Raw genomic sequence first — 15,050 nt, 5'->3', positions numbered from 1 at the left:
AATAATGAGATAAAAGAATCGAATATTGAAATGTGATATGGTCTCGCCTAATGTCTATCAATTGAGGGCAGTTATTGAATTAATAACTGAGGTTTGGTAGATTATCCATGTATAATAATAAAATTCCCATATTTTATTATTTATCTAAAATGATTTATATTTTTTTTTGTTTGGTATTAGTTTTTCCTTTGTAGATTTTCCCTTTTTTTAAAAATTTATTAAATTTGTTACAATATGACTTATGTTTTGGATCATGCAGAATTGTTAATCAAGTTATGCAATTCTGGAATATTAATATCACTGGCATCTAAATTACCAAAACTCTTCAAATGTTTTTCTAGAACAGAGTACTTTATAGCAGTACCAGATGTTAATCTGGATAATTGTCTTGAATCACGACAGTAAATAGAGTAACGTTTGACAATCTTTAAATATAATTCCACTCTTCTTTCTAAATCAGAATTTTCGTTAGCAGAGCCGGCGTGTTCACCAGTGTTTTGCTCATCATGTGCAATTTCATCGAATGCACCAGATGCGTTAGCTGCTTGTAATGCTGGATGGGAAAGATCCAATTCATGATTCATACCGAATAAATCAGTAGAAGATGATGCCAAACTAACAGGAGTAGAAGCCCTAGAGCGTGTATTTTTATCTAGTTGGTGTTGAGTCCAAGTAATAGTAGCATCTCTTAAGGCAGCCCAATCAGCATTCGCAATGAAACGCTGACCAATGTCATCAGATTTCAGGATTAATGTGGTCCATCTAGATAAAATCTCCTCATTAGTGACATCATCAATGGAACCCATAATCTTCAATAAGATTCTGTATGCAACAATAGTTTTTGGAATGTGATATAAATCATATGCACTATCAATGTAATTAATAATGGCTCTGTCTCTCCAGACTGTACATTTAGTTAAGATAATATTGAAGAATGGTTCGTCAATTGGTTTAATACTATTGTAAGTCTGAATGATGTTTTGCAAAACTTGGAAACCTTCCATTTTGTTGTCAGCATATTTTTCAAAGAATATATCAAAGAATGTGTCATTTAATGATGAAGAAATACCGTGATTAACATTTCTACCATAATGAGCTGACGATTTATACCAAATATTGTAAACCTTTTGGAAATCACCTGTTTCGCTCCAAATGTTTCTTAAGAATGATTTAACGTAGGATACTTGTAAATCGATTTTATATGGCATTTCGTTATTCAAAGCTTTATCGAAAAAGCTTTGGGCGACATTTAAATCCCTACATTCACCGATAAAGGATAAATGAGTCTCAATTAAATAACCATATCTGTTTTCAGTAGCTTCCTCACATAATCTTTGGAATAAGATCAATGCCATCTCGTTTTCACCAGCGGCCAAAGAAGCTCTGATCATACCAACTGATAAGTTTGGATGGAAGAAATCGATCATTGAAGCTGACTTTTCATATAATGCCTTAATTTCTTCAAATGGAACTCCGTTGTCATACAACATTGGTAAAATAACACCAACAACTCTTGGGTTTAAGAAGATAGTTGAAGTATAAGTTGTAGATTCAGCACTGATGGCAGCTTTCCAAATATTTACAGCTTCTTCAAACAATAGCAATTCTTTGAAAGCTGTAATTAAGTGCATTGCACCATATTCATTTAAAGAAACTTTGCCACCCAATACATCTTGAGAAATTTCTCTTAATGATTGACACAAATAGTTGGTCATTTCCTTATGGAATGATTGTGAATCATAATCTGGTTTCTTGTTCATTCTAGTTAGTTGATTTCTATTGGCTCTTAACCCATTGTGTAATAAATGAACTAATTTAGAAGTACGTGTTGGATTTAATTCAGGAACACTATTTTCGACTAAATCATGGTATAATTTCATTGACTTTGCGATAGAATCCCAGAACAATGGGTTTGCATTAGCATCAGGATGAGAAGTTGATTGGCCCATGTTCTTTCTTCTAGGTGTTTGGGACATGTTTAGAGTTGAAGAAACACAGTCGTCGAATGCACAAACTTGATTGTACCATGGTGAATCAATATTTATTTGGGAGGAGTTAATATTTGAATTCTTCTTATTGTATTTTTCTTTCAGATTTGAGGAAGTTGGGTTTGAAGCATTTAATTGATTTCTCATATGACGTACTCTATCGGCAGCAACTGATGCCTTACTTGAACCTGAAATGATATTAGCATTGGATCCAGTAGAAGAATCTTGTCTCTCTAGGGAAACTGCACTGTTGAATCTAATAGAGTGGTTGAAAGAATTTCTAGTGGATGCAGAAACAAATTGGTTAGAGATCCTACTCTTAATAACTTGTGATTGTTGAGCAAATCTAAACATCTTGCAATAAATTTAAAACAAAAAATTTTTTATCAACAATGTGAACGGAGATGGATTAACAGGTTTCTCACTATAAATATTATTTCTAGGTAGCCAAAAATGTCAAATCTTCCTTTAATCTAATCTTGCTGTTGTAAGTTATCGAGATATTGTTTTTAATAATATTTATATATCAGTATGGGAGGTGATAAATCGAATATTAGTAATATACACTTCTTGATAAAAGTTGTTTAAACTTATGATTTCAAAGCGATAGAAAGAGTATTGCTATAGCTTTTCCTATTTTAATTTGTTGTTAACCTATAAAATAAACAGTATTCTATAATTTCTTTCTTAACTTTTCGAAACACTTTGGAGATTTTTCTTTTTTTTTCACTTTGGTTTAATATAGGTTACTATATAGTTAGGATAGGACTATTAATAACAAAACCACTTTGAATATATATAATAATAATAAATCCTTCTGTGGTGTAATTAAATGTTCGAAAGGAAAAAATAATAGTTTCGATTAGATGGGATGTATTTTCAACAGAAGTAAAATACGATGAATGTTGAGTATTTGTCTCTATACAACAAAGAGTATAGTTGCAAAATAAAGTACGCAGAATATAATACAATTTAATCCAAGTTTTACGAGTTCTAAATGAAATAGGTTCCTACTATTGCTGAATATATTGGAGAGAAAAAAAAATGGGAATAACCCAAACCAAAGGTTAAAATTGGAACTCAAACTATAGTAAGAAGATGGAGAGAGAGAGAGAAAAATCAAAAGTAAAGTAAAAAGTAAAAGCAAAACCAATGTTAAGCAGTCAAATTTAGCTTCTATTTTTTTTTTCTACTCTAATAAAATTTTTCTTTCTTTTTGACATAATGAGGGAGTATCTTAAAAGACCCGATCACATTAATACAAACGAAACAAAGCATCAAATTAAAAGTTTTTCCATTGGCCTGCAGTAATTATTAACAGGACGAGCTTAAATCAGATAAGAAAACCGTACACACAGAAATATTTTGAATTTCATGTGAATGTTTTCCCGAAAGACAGCTAGGATCGAATCGAGTTTGAAACTAAAAAAAGATACTCTCTATGAAGGTTTCTCTTACCCATACTCATACTCATCTCATCTCATCTCATCTCATCTCATTGAGTCTCAGAATATAATGTAGACTATCCATTATTAAAATATTTCGTTAACAATGGTTGCATTAAGTTTTATTTCCGTTTTTTTTTTCTTGTTCTTGTTATCCTTTTCTTCACAGTGCGCGGACATATCAAGTTAGAAATGAGAAAGCCATTGAAATTGGAAAAAGGTAAAGCAAAAAAAGGCGAAGTAGCAACAGTAGTAATGGCAATGATGAAGATGAAGATGAAAGGTTTTTGACTACCGTCAATTTTGAAGTCAATGATTGCTCTTACTAGGTAAAAGTAGTCCCAAATCCATCCTAACTGACAACAAAAGAGCAAAGGTGCAAAAGAGCAATAAAAATTCCAGATATATGGCAGTATCAAAAGTAAATGGCTGTACTGCTCTCGCTTTTGTTGGTTTCAGAATTTTAGTAATGAACTCCGAAGAACACATCAAATTCGTATTCGTATTTGATAGAACTTTCGAGAAGAGAGAGGTTTTGGGTGTCCCAATAAAAAGGAAAGGTAAAACCCAAACACACATACAAAAAGTAGAATCCCAGAGAAAACCAGAAATCCCTGCTAACAAAATTCTGCGGTCTTTCTCATCCTTTCGTTAAAATTATGAAATACTATTCGATTATTCCTGTTGGGAACGATCAAAAGAAACCTTTTCTCTTTCGTATCCAACAATCAATAAGTACAACAACAGTAAGCACACACAATCCGTATTGAATGGAGAAAACGTAACAAAAAGGGGAGGAAAACGATAACTAAGAGAACAGAACAGAAAAAGAAGCCATTTATAATCTCGTTTCTTTTTGAGTGCTAAGATGTAGTTTCAATAACTACGTAGCAAACGATATCCAATCAAAAACAGAATTTTGAAAAACGTGATATCCCAGCAAAAAAAAGAAATCAAGACAAGTCACGTGCCGAATCCACTTAGATATCAAAGACTTGGAGATCTTTTTAGAACAAAACTGAAAAAAACAGACACCCACCCACCCAAGTGGAACACCATTACATCACACTAGACATCATCATCTGTCACATGGAAGTACGATTGTGATTAAAAGTGACACAAAAACAGAAACCATATGTCATCTTAACATCATCACATCACATCAGCTCACATACGAACGATCAACTTTATGAATAGGAAAAGTGACTTAAATTGAGAAATATCGAACTTGTTCAGACCTTTCCTATTTATAGTTTTTCAATTATCTGATCTAAACACCTCCTGCCACCCCATTCCGACCAAATGTCTTGTTTGCAAAATAATCGGAGTAATGAGAAATGCTCGATAGCCGCCAACCATCAATCTTGTTTTTGTAGTTTCTACATCGAGAAATGGTGGAAATAAAATGTAAATAAAATGTAAATAAAATGTAAATAAAACTACAAGAACTTAAGCGTTGATTACCTAAAAAATTATCATATTATTATCATATTATTATTATTATTATTATTATTATTATTATTATTATTATTATTATTATTATTATTATTATTATTATTATTATATGTCTATCTATCTATAATTGTGTATCCTTCAATTCCTTCAATAAACCAATTCTTTAATTCAATAATGGCATAAAATTCGCTATAATCATTAACGGCAAACCTGAAAGATCCCTCTTCAATGTCCATATACATGTGCACGTAATAGTGTTATCCTTTAATGGTGATAAAAGCGTACATTTCTTCATTCTCCCTGAACCTTCAAAGTCTTGAAAGGCAATCGTTGAAAACGTTTTAAAATATTCTAATACACTATTATCATCCATGATCTCGACGATAAATGTCATTTTATTTAATAATTCTGTCTTAGTCCATCCTGTTAATATTTCAAATTCTTGATTAACCATAGAAATTTGTCCATTTCTTCTCCATATACATGTAGGAGTACCTATCTGTCTTATAAATTTATCGTATTCTAATAACGTCCTTTGGTAACATTGCTCCATAAAGATCATATCTTCTTCTGTTAACGTAATTGCACATGCTAGGAAATTAGGTCGAAATTCAGCTAAGGTCTTCGATATCATAATCAGTTTCTCTTTATTAAAACGATTCCTTAAATAATTAAACAAATGATGAAATCCAGGTGTATGCGAAAATGGCATATTGATTAACGAATATATTTCAATGGGTTTAGAATATCTTAATGAATGTTCCCATTGTGGATTGCTGTATGTTACAGATTCTTCTGGAGAATCACAACTCATGGCTAGTGATACCAAGTGTACTTCATTATCATCGTTATTTATCTTCCCAATATTAGCATTCTTACCTAACTGTGAAATAATTTCAGGAAATGTAGAGTTCTCATTATTTAAGTAATATTGATTCATTTTAGAGTCCCAAAACTGATGATTATCAGACGAACTCATCATATAAAGTCTATCCCCACTACTGCTAGCTAGACTTCTTTTAAAATTTAAATTTGCTTCAGATTCAACAGGTACTAACGGATAATGTCTTGAAAATAAACTTACTTTAGAAGATAATATCTGCATGGTGTTTGGACCTAATAATCTATAGTAACAACTTTGACTAGAAGAAGGGTAGGGTATTATGGGCAAATTAACAAGTTTTATAGGTGGGTATACATTTTGGCTTAATTGAATACTAGATCCCCCCGTATTACTCGATGCACCATTGTGTTAGCACCACTTTTAATCAGTAAAACTACTAGTGTTGCTATTATTGCTATTATTATCGGTTATGCTATTATTTTGAGATATGGAACATCCGCTCATTGGAAGTGAACTGATAGGTATTTTATTCATTAAATGATTAGACGTATCGGTGACGACGTTGTTTGAAATTTTATAAGTATTATTTTGATAATGCATATTTCCAATAGAATTCATGGACGCCCCACCAAATTGAGAAAGATAATTACTTCTCATAATCACGTTGAGTTCTTCATCAGGTACATTTTCTAAATATTTCTTTCTTTTCCTTGGCGCATCAATACAACTCATCTCCAGGCCTTTTGAAGAACAACGTGTACATGGCCTTTTCTCATCACACGCCAGATGAGACCTACAACAATTACTACATGCAATATTAATCTTATTTCTCTTCCTCTTCTTTATTACAGATCTACCTTTCTTCAAATCACCATTAGTATTAGTATTAGTATTAGTGTCATTGTCACCGTTGGTATCATTATCAATAATATTGTTGTTATTATCAGCTCTTTCTTCTACGGCGGAAGCATCGACAGCTGTGTTAATCAACATCATAGGACAACACAAATCTTAGCACACCAACACACACACATATACATAAATATATCACTTAAACTCCTCTTAGACCAGTTATAACTGAATATTAAATTGATAATAGTTTATACAGTTCCATTACATCATTGCTGCATTCTTTATAAATTTCAATTTGACTAAGATGGATACAACTTTTTTCAGTAAATTCGATATACTAATATCCACATTTAGGTAGCGCCGTACTAATATTTAATACCATTAATATATTGAAACTTCGAATAGTAATACCCATTTGAGTAATAATTTTGATCCAAGTTAAAGACTTGAATTATGGAACGAACGAACGAACGAATGAATGAATGAATGAATTATATTAATTTAAATATTATATAAGAATCAGATGCATTTATATTAATTAATTATTAAGATTATATGAGATATTGAGGTATTTTGTTCTTTATTTTTATTAATTGGAATATCAGATGAAACAATTGAAAATATGATAATGCCTTTAAGAGTAATTCACTTGCGGGAATGAATGATTAATTTCATATGGTGAAATAACTTGTTGAAATGCATTGTCTAACCATGTTTCTGTTAACTTTTTTGTAATAATTTTGTTTAATTGATCCATTATATCTTGTAGTGTACACAAGGGGAGACCATTAAGTTGACAAGTTGTCGAGGTTTTATCTAGTAAATGATAACAGTAATTTAAAATTTTTTGATTCTCAATATTGTGTATGATAAAATTCATCAATGGGAACATTGATGGCGATAATACTGGAATTTTGGATAACCAATATTGTAAAATATCGCCGAAAATTTCAATAACATTAACGTCATCATCATTGTTATATAGAATCACCATAATTGTGAATGCTATGCTATTGCATTCAAAGTCATCAAATTGAATTGATTCAATTTCTTCCTTTGTCAAATTTATATTCTTCTTATTTTTGTTTCCAATCCAATTTTTTAATAAAGCATATAATTTTTGATTCTCTTTTAATTTTAATTTGAGGAAGTCAGAAAACCAATTTGAATAATCCAAACGACATAAAATCATATTCGTCTTACAATTCAACCAAATCAATTCAAATAACTCATTTTCAACAAATGTATCAATATTTTGAAATTCGATCAATTTTTCATCAATTAAACTATTAGGTATTTCATTCTTAATAATTAAAGTGCTATCGCTACTATTATCACTTTTATGAAATGATACAAATGGTCCCTTTTTAACAAATTTTTTATTCAAACTGATATCATGCTCTAAATCATCTAATAATGTATTCAGTTTTTTATTTATTCTCTTCTGATCAAAAACTTTATTTGGACCTTTACCATAAACTGAGTTGATTGTGTTATCATAAACTTTCAATCTTCGTACGCTAATTGTAAATGATTCATCGATATCACTTTCATCGTTATCGTGTCCTGTCGTACTATCCGTTATTGTAGAGGTATTCAGTTCGTTGACATCATCACTAGTAGGAGATGGATAACAAGAGTTATACTCATAATTTCTGAAATTTGTCATTTTTTTAAATTCCAATTTCGATATCTTACCATGAGACATATAATTACGATCTTTTGATCTAATGTCTTTTGATCTATTAATAAATTCTTGCTTACAATTGATCTTGTATATATTATCATCTGACCAAATCAATCTAATATCATATGAGCAACAATCGCCATGTCTGACACATAAAGAACACGAAGGTTTCAATTCGTCACATTTACGTTTTTTAAATCGACATGCCCAACAACCAGTAAAGTTTCTTGAATAACGATTATCTACACCTGCCATATTTCTTTAATTACCTCTACTATATTCCCTTTTATATAAGATGGTGTAGTAAAATAAATGTCAAGTTATCAACATATTCAAGATTTCGAGTGGAATTATAATATAAAACATAGTTCCATTTATATATGAATATATACGCTAGTGTAATAAAAGTAGCAATTAATCTTGATTAACTGATTAAACACGGTTTGAATAATACCAAACTCGGTATTAATCAATTATTCGAGTCAAAATTTTGAATAATTAATTCGCTAACCAAATCATCTCAAATATTACAATCAATGAATATATCTTTAATCCACTACTGTTAAAAACCTTGTATACCTAAATATTTAATAGTTCCCATTCCTTCTTTTAGAAAACATTCACAGACACCACATAAACAGCCACACAAAATAATTTTGATCAACTGCTATCAATTGATTGATTGTATGACAAACCTCAAATTACAATTTATGTATTTTGTAAACCATTATTATCAATGCTAGTACTCGAATTGTTCAACCCTGATAACATAACCAAATATCATATTTATGGCCTAAACTTCAGTTTCAACACAAAAAATGTCAAGATTCATGCAATTAACCATCCTTTCAAAATAATCATATACAAGATTTAATGAAATATGCAAATAAAGCAGTAATATTGAATTCCATCGCTACTATTGTAGCACCAGAACAAAATAGTTTAGCTCAAACGCCATTGGCATAGTAACAGTCAATCCAATCTTCTGAGCTAGCAGCGTACGGTTTCGAATTTGAAAAAGGACTCGTTCTCACTAAGTAACGAAACAAAACGAGTTGAAAAAGTTGATATAAAAGGAAAACTGACGTAAGTGAAGATAAAAAGCCAAGTGGTGATATTGATTTCAATTTCAAAAGAACAACAAACGTTTTTGAAAGAATAGTAGTTCCTTCATTAATTGCTTTATTGATTTGTCAAATTGCATTTTAGTTTAATAAATAAATGTTTCTGATGTATTATTGATGTTAATATTAATGCTCGGAAGCCTTTTATTCACTTCATTCTAAATTAGTTAGCCACTCTTCTCATAATTGGATTATGAATTTTGTACCTTCATCGGAAATGACAATATTATAACCTAAAGGGTTCAATATTCATGTTTTAGACATATACTGCTATCTCTTCTGAAATCTGTGTAGCTATTTTTAACTCCTTCTCAATTGATTGTGTGATTAAATGGATCCAATCTCATTGCCCTTTGTATTGTAATTGTAATTGTAATTGTAATTGTAATTGTAATTGTAGTTATTTTTTTTATTTCTTTATTCTTTTCTGCTTTTTTTTGGAATTTATGTTAAAACAAGTTAAATTCATTTATTAAATATTCAACTAGTTCATATTTTTATTTCCTTTTTTCAGTACAAAAAAAAGTTTCTCATTACATCAAATTTATTGTAATTTTTTAACATTACTGTAATATCGATTTTAATAATCCGACCAAACTTGTGTGTAGCTCGATTTACCTCTCGTTTCTGGAACTCTTTTAAGAATATAAAATGTGAAAACTGTACCAAATACACCAAATATTGTATACACATAACCTCCTAATAAATCATGTAAAACAGGGAAACAGTATGCTACTACAAAAGTGGCTAACCAATTACAAATAGTACCATAACTTTGTGCAATTACTGAATCATTAGGACTTGATAATTCACTTATAATTAAAAATGGAATTGGTCCTAAACCAAATGCAAATGCCGCAATGTAGACAAATAACGATATAACTAGCAATGATACTATATCTTGTGTAATACTGACACTTATCAAGAATGCAGATATAGATAATATCGACGTAGATATCAACAATAATGGTTTACGTCCCTTTTTGTCAATTACGAATGATGAGACTACCGTCATTATAACATTTAATATTGATATAGCAAAATTAATTTGCAATGCCCAGTTTGGTGTCAAATTACTAATAACTTTAACACCATAAAATATTATCGAATTAATACCACAGAACTGTTGACCCATTAATATCATTGTAATGGCATTTCTTGGTTTTTTAAAAGTCGAACTTGTTACATATTCCCATAGAGATGGAGAAGAATTTGTCATATTTGAAGAATTAGCCTCTAATGTGTCGTAACCATCAATTAACTGTTCATTATTCAAATCTTTTTGAATTTCACTTAATTCATCTTTGACTATATCTGATCTTAAACGTAAAGAAAATAACGATAATTCTGCATTAGTTAAATCATGATTCTGCACCAACCATTTTGGTGATTCACGAATATAAACCAACAAAACCATATTGCAGATACTAACGATGAATGCAACAAATAAAATCCATCTCCATTGATATGCATTTGCAAAGAATAAAGCACAGAATTGTGTCAAGATAATCCCTAGATTGATTGAAACTTGATTCATAGATCCCATCAACCCTTTTAATGATAGTGGTGTCACTTCACTAATGAACAAAGGTGCATTCACGATGAAAATACCACTACCCAAACCAACAATTAATCTACCAATGATCAATGAAGTATAACTATTGCTTGCAAATAAAATATAAGAACCTATGGCATTGATAATATTTGCAATAAATGCAGTCTTCTTTCTACCATAACTTTTCGAAATAGAACTAGCAAAATAAGAGCCAAATAATCCACCGATTGTGAACATTGAAGTAACTGTACCGATTTGTGAGTTATCTAAGGGAATACATTGTGTAAAATTATGTCTTCCTAACCAAGTATCTGAAAAGGGGATACCTTCATTGTTAATTTTATTCGAAAATTCAGAGCAGGACATAACCTGCTGTGGAGCATTTAATTCAGCAATATGATACCCAAACTGTAAACATCCCAAACATATAACAGCAATAGTGATAACCAAAGGTTTAGTCAAGAGATCTGGATATTCGTTACCACTTCCACTACCACTAGTAGCAGCCCTATTCTTTTTATTAATACGACTCATTATTTAAACTAACAAAGCTTTAACTTGAACAAATAACGAAAATAAAACTTGAAATCAATAAAATAGATACCAGTTCCAATAATCCTAGCCTTCTCTAGTCAACCAACTGCAATTACTTTTGATTCAATAGTTTCAATTAAGTTTAAGCCAGTTGGCTGTTATATCGTTTTTATATGTCAATCTGTTATACGTAAAGGGTTATAATGTAATGTTGATATATATAAGGGCCATGACGTAATTAGCCACGTATAGTAGTCATTAGTTCAAGATTTATTTTATTTTGCTTTGTTTTATTACAATTATCAACGATCTATTTAAGAGTTGTATGCAATTTAGTCGTCTATCTATTTTATTTTACTTTATCTTATTTTATTTTATATTGTTTTGTTTTGTTTTAATTAATTAGTTTAAATCGAACGTCAGAATTAGAGATTAATTTATATTAATGATGAAAAATATTAAAATGTTGATGGTTGCTTAAAAAGCTGTAATTGGACGCAGGTTATCAGTACCAAATAATAATGTTCCTATCAAATGTCTTGTTAATATTGCTATGATTCCTATTATGAAATTAATCATCAATATTTTATTGCATAATTTATCTTCTCTCATAGGACCGAACCAAACTAAGGTTAAATTTATTAATGTCATATTAGTACAACTTTTGATTGTGTCTTTCTTTCCATTATCGACGTATTCCAATCTAATCAAGTTCAATGATCCTAATAGCTTTAGTATTGGGATGAAGAATTTCTTTGGTGGGTTTTCAACTAAATCTGCAGTTGATGGGTATAATAATCCATCCTTTTCATTGAAACGTGGTAATCTATGTCTTGGACAAAATACTATATGGAATAATTGTGGACATGAATATAAGAAGTTGATAATTTGTGGGACAAAGATTAATAGCATAGTCTTTGAGAAATGGCCCAATATACCAACGACAGCAAAAACCATACCAGCAAAATAACAATAAGTATCACCAACGAAAACTTTTGCTGGCCAACGGTTCCATTTCCAAAGAGCGTAAGAAACACCGATAAATGGGGCAATGATAATTATTGATAGCTTATGGGATTCATGGGATACTTCTGGACCAAATAATAGATATAGGGCATCATTAAAGACCGCTAATATACCAAGTACAATACTTTCACCAACTTCTAACCCGTTCACACCCGCAAGGATATTAATTGAATGTGGACAGAAAATACTCATTGCTGCCATGTAGACGTAATATAAGGATCCTAAATTAACGGTGGTTCTACCGTTCACCCATTTTTGTAAGAAATTTGGCACTAAAACATAAGTTACACCGAAATCAACATAGTAAACAATCAACAATGGAATTGCAGCAATTGCTGGTAAAAAAACCTTATGTCTCCATCTTAAATCAAATAAATCATCAGCGATACCTATCATAGTAGTGGTCTGTAAACAAAGTACTGCACTTAAGAATTCTGATAACTTATTATGAGGGAAGAAAGATCCATTAGAGGTACCATTTTCAGTGATAGAAATATCACGGTGTCCTCCACCAGAAGTTGTAACAACCATATCCTTATAGAAAATAAAAGGAATACAAAACAACATTGTAAATATATAAACAGTTGCTGTAACTGCACCAATCGTTTCCGGTATTATAGGTTTGCCTGGTTTACTCAAATCCTTACCAAAAAGACCAATCTTAATAAAAGAATCACCAACTCTAGGAATTAACCAATCTGAAAATACATATCCAATCAAACCAAATCCAACGGAAGCCCAAACAGCAGAGCTGTTCCTAGATACGTAAACCAATATCAAAGCAACTAAAAGCACAATCTTATTTATCATCTTTTTTATCCCCCCACAGAAATTACCCAATTCCTATCCAATTTTCTTCAGAGAAAGCTCAATTACAACAAATAACCAATTATAAAACCAGTTTAACCAAATAAAACCACTGTTAACCTACAAATCTGTCTTGTAACTCAGACATATCTCCTTATTTCTTAATCATTAATTCGAACAAATTTTATTTTTAGTGAACCTTTTCTTCATATTTCAATTATACCGAATATCAGATATCTAAAAAATATTTGATATTTAAACAGTACAAATTATAACTTGATGATGAACTAAAGGTTTAAGATTATGTTTCAGTTGAGTTTATGGAAGTTAAGACTTAGTTCAGCAGATTATAGGATACTTAGAGGTTATAATTGGATTCAATTGTTCAATTTGGAGTTAGGTGTTTTTGAGATTTAGTATTTGTTGGAAGAGAATTGGATAAAGATTGAATTATCTTTAATAGAAGAAGCTTACAAATACACTACACTACAGGATATAATAACTACAGTTAACGGAACGATAAATTACTATTAAGAATGAGACCTTTTGATACAGGACACGAAGATTTGGTTCATGATGTTTCATATGATTTTTATGGTAGATATGTTGCTACTTGTTCGTCAGATCAACATGTTAAAGTGTTTCGATTAGATAAAGATAGTAATGAATGGATATTAAGTGATTCTTGGAGAGCTCATGATAGCAGTATTGTTTCAGTCGATTGGGCTAGTCCAGAATATGGTAGAATTATTGCCACTGCCTCATACGACAAGTCTGTTAAAATATGGGAGGAGGATCCAGATCAAGATGAATGTTCAGGACGTCGTTGGACTAAGTTATGCACTTTGAATGATTCTAAAGGTTCTTTGTATAGCGCCAAATTTGCTCCATCTCATTTAGGTTTGAAATTAGCTTGTATTGGGAATGATGGTATTTTAAGAATTTATGAGGCTTTAGACCCTTCTGATTTAAGATCATGGACTTTAACTACTACTGCAAAGGTTCTAAATGTCCCACCAGCTAGTCATTTACAAAGTGACTTTTGCATTTCATGGTGCCCATCACGATTTCAAACTGAAAGAATTGCTGTTTGTGTACTAGATCAAGCAATTATATACCAAAAGAATACCCAAGATAGTAAGTTCTATATCGCAGGTAAATTAGAAGGACATAATGGACTAATAAGAAGTGTTTGTTGGGCTCCATCGATCGGAAGAGCTTACCAACTAATTGCTACTGGCTGTAAAGATGGTAAAGTTCGAATTTATAAAGTTACTGAAGATTTGAATAACTCAGGAGTAAGTGGCACTGTTTCTAATTCTGCAACCACTACAAATAGCAATGGCAGTGATATATCTACGAGATCTATTAGTAATGATAATACAACCGATGGTGCCAGTAATCAACGTGAAGATACACCATCATCAAACAACTCTTTAAAGCGTACTAATAATAGTTTATTGCATATGCCATTGAATATTGAGTTGTTGAGTGCACATGATGACCACGGTGGTCAAGAAGTTTGGTCAGTTTCATGGAATTTAACTGGTACAATTTTAAGCAGTGCAGGGGGTGATGGTAAAGTGCGTTTGTGGAAAGCTACGTATTCGAATGAATTCAAATGTATGAGCGTAATAACTGCACAACAGACATAAAATAATATTACGAAATTGCATCAGTCTCTGATTTCCATTTTTCTTATTGTTTTGTTTTGTTGCATCTTGTGCCAATGT

General features: G+C 31.0%; 5 protein-coding genes and 1 further gene across 5 annotated transcripts, besides 3 other annotated features; 1 reads left to right on the top strand and 5 right to left on the bottom strand.

The window, feature by feature from the left end:
• Positions 1 to 251: 251 nt before the first annotated feature.
• Kpol_534p30 (uncharacterized protein) lies at positions 252 to 2,342 on the bottom strand (the record flags this gene model as incomplete). The annotated part of the gene is made up of 1 exon (XM_001645358.1): positions 252 to 2,342. One exon carries the CDS (start codon positions 2,340 to 2,342, stop codon positions 252 to 254), a length of 2,091 nt encoding a protein of 696 aa, XP_001645408.1.
• Positions 2,343 to 5,051: 2,709 nt separating this feature from the next.
• Positions 5,052 to 6,140: a sequence feature (similar to hypothetical protein; correction of possible frameshift sequencing error~similar to Saccharomyces cerevisiae YBR239C).
• On the bottom strand, positions 5,052 to 6,728 carry Kpol_534p29 (the record flags this gene model as incomplete).
• Positions 6,143 to 6,154: a sequence feature (similar to hypothetical protein; correction of possible frameshift sequencing error~similar to Saccharomyces cerevisiae YBR239C).
• Positions 6,156 to 6,728: a sequence feature (similar to hypothetical protein; correction of possible frameshift sequencing error~similar to Saccharomyces cerevisiae YBR239C).
• Positions 6,729 to 7,218: 490 nt separating this feature from the next.
• THI2 (Thi2p) lies at positions 7,219 to 8,526 on the bottom strand (the record flags this gene model as incomplete). The annotated part of the gene is made up of 1 exon (XM_001645357.1): positions 7,219 to 8,526. One exon carries the CDS (start codon positions 8,524 to 8,526, stop codon positions 7,219 to 7,221), a length of 1,308 nt encoding a protein of 435 aa, XP_001645407.1.
• Positions 8,527 to 9,975: 1,449 nt separating this feature from the next.
• Positions 9,976 to 11,484, bottom strand: VVS1 (Vvs1p; the record flags this gene model as incomplete). The annotated part of the gene is made up of 1 exon (XM_001645356.1): positions 9,976 to 11,484. One exon carries the CDS (start codon positions 11,482 to 11,484, stop codon positions 9,976 to 9,978), a length of 1,509 nt encoding a protein of 502 aa, XP_001645406.1.
• Positions 11,485 to 11,961: 477 nt separating this feature from the next.
• Positions 11,962 to 13,320, bottom strand: ALG7 (UDP-N-acetylglucosamine--dolichyl-phosphate N-acetylglucosaminephosphotransferase; the record flags this gene model as incomplete). Its single annotated transcript, XM_001645355.1, has 1 exon — positions 11,962 to 13,320. One exon carries the CDS (start codon positions 13,318 to 13,320, stop codon positions 11,962 to 11,964), a length of 1,359 nt encoding a protein of 452 aa, XP_001645405.1.
• Positions 13,321 to 13,853: 533 nt separating this feature from the next.
• Positions 13,854 to 14,972, top strand: SEH1 (Seh1p; the record flags this gene model as incomplete). The annotated part of the gene is made up of 1 exon (XM_001645354.1): positions 13,854 to 14,972. The coding sequence occupies one exon, from the start codon at positions 13,854 to 13,856 to the stop codon at positions 14,970 to 14,972; it is 1,119 nt and encodes a 372-aa protein (XP_001645404.1).
• Between the last annotated feature and the right edge of the window lie 78 nt (positions 14,973 to 15,050).

The sequence above is a fragment of the Vanderwaltozyma polyspora genome, genomic scaffold, assembly GCF_000150035.1.
Source record: "Vanderwaltozyma polyspora DSM 70294 KpolScaffold534 genomic scaffold, whole genome shotgun sequence".
Taxonomy (NCBI): Eukaryota; Fungi; Ascomycota; class Saccharomycetes; order Saccharomycetales; family Saccharomycetaceae; genus Vanderwaltozyma; species Vanderwaltozyma polyspora.
This window is presented reverse-complemented; position numbering and strand designations above follow the sequence as displayed.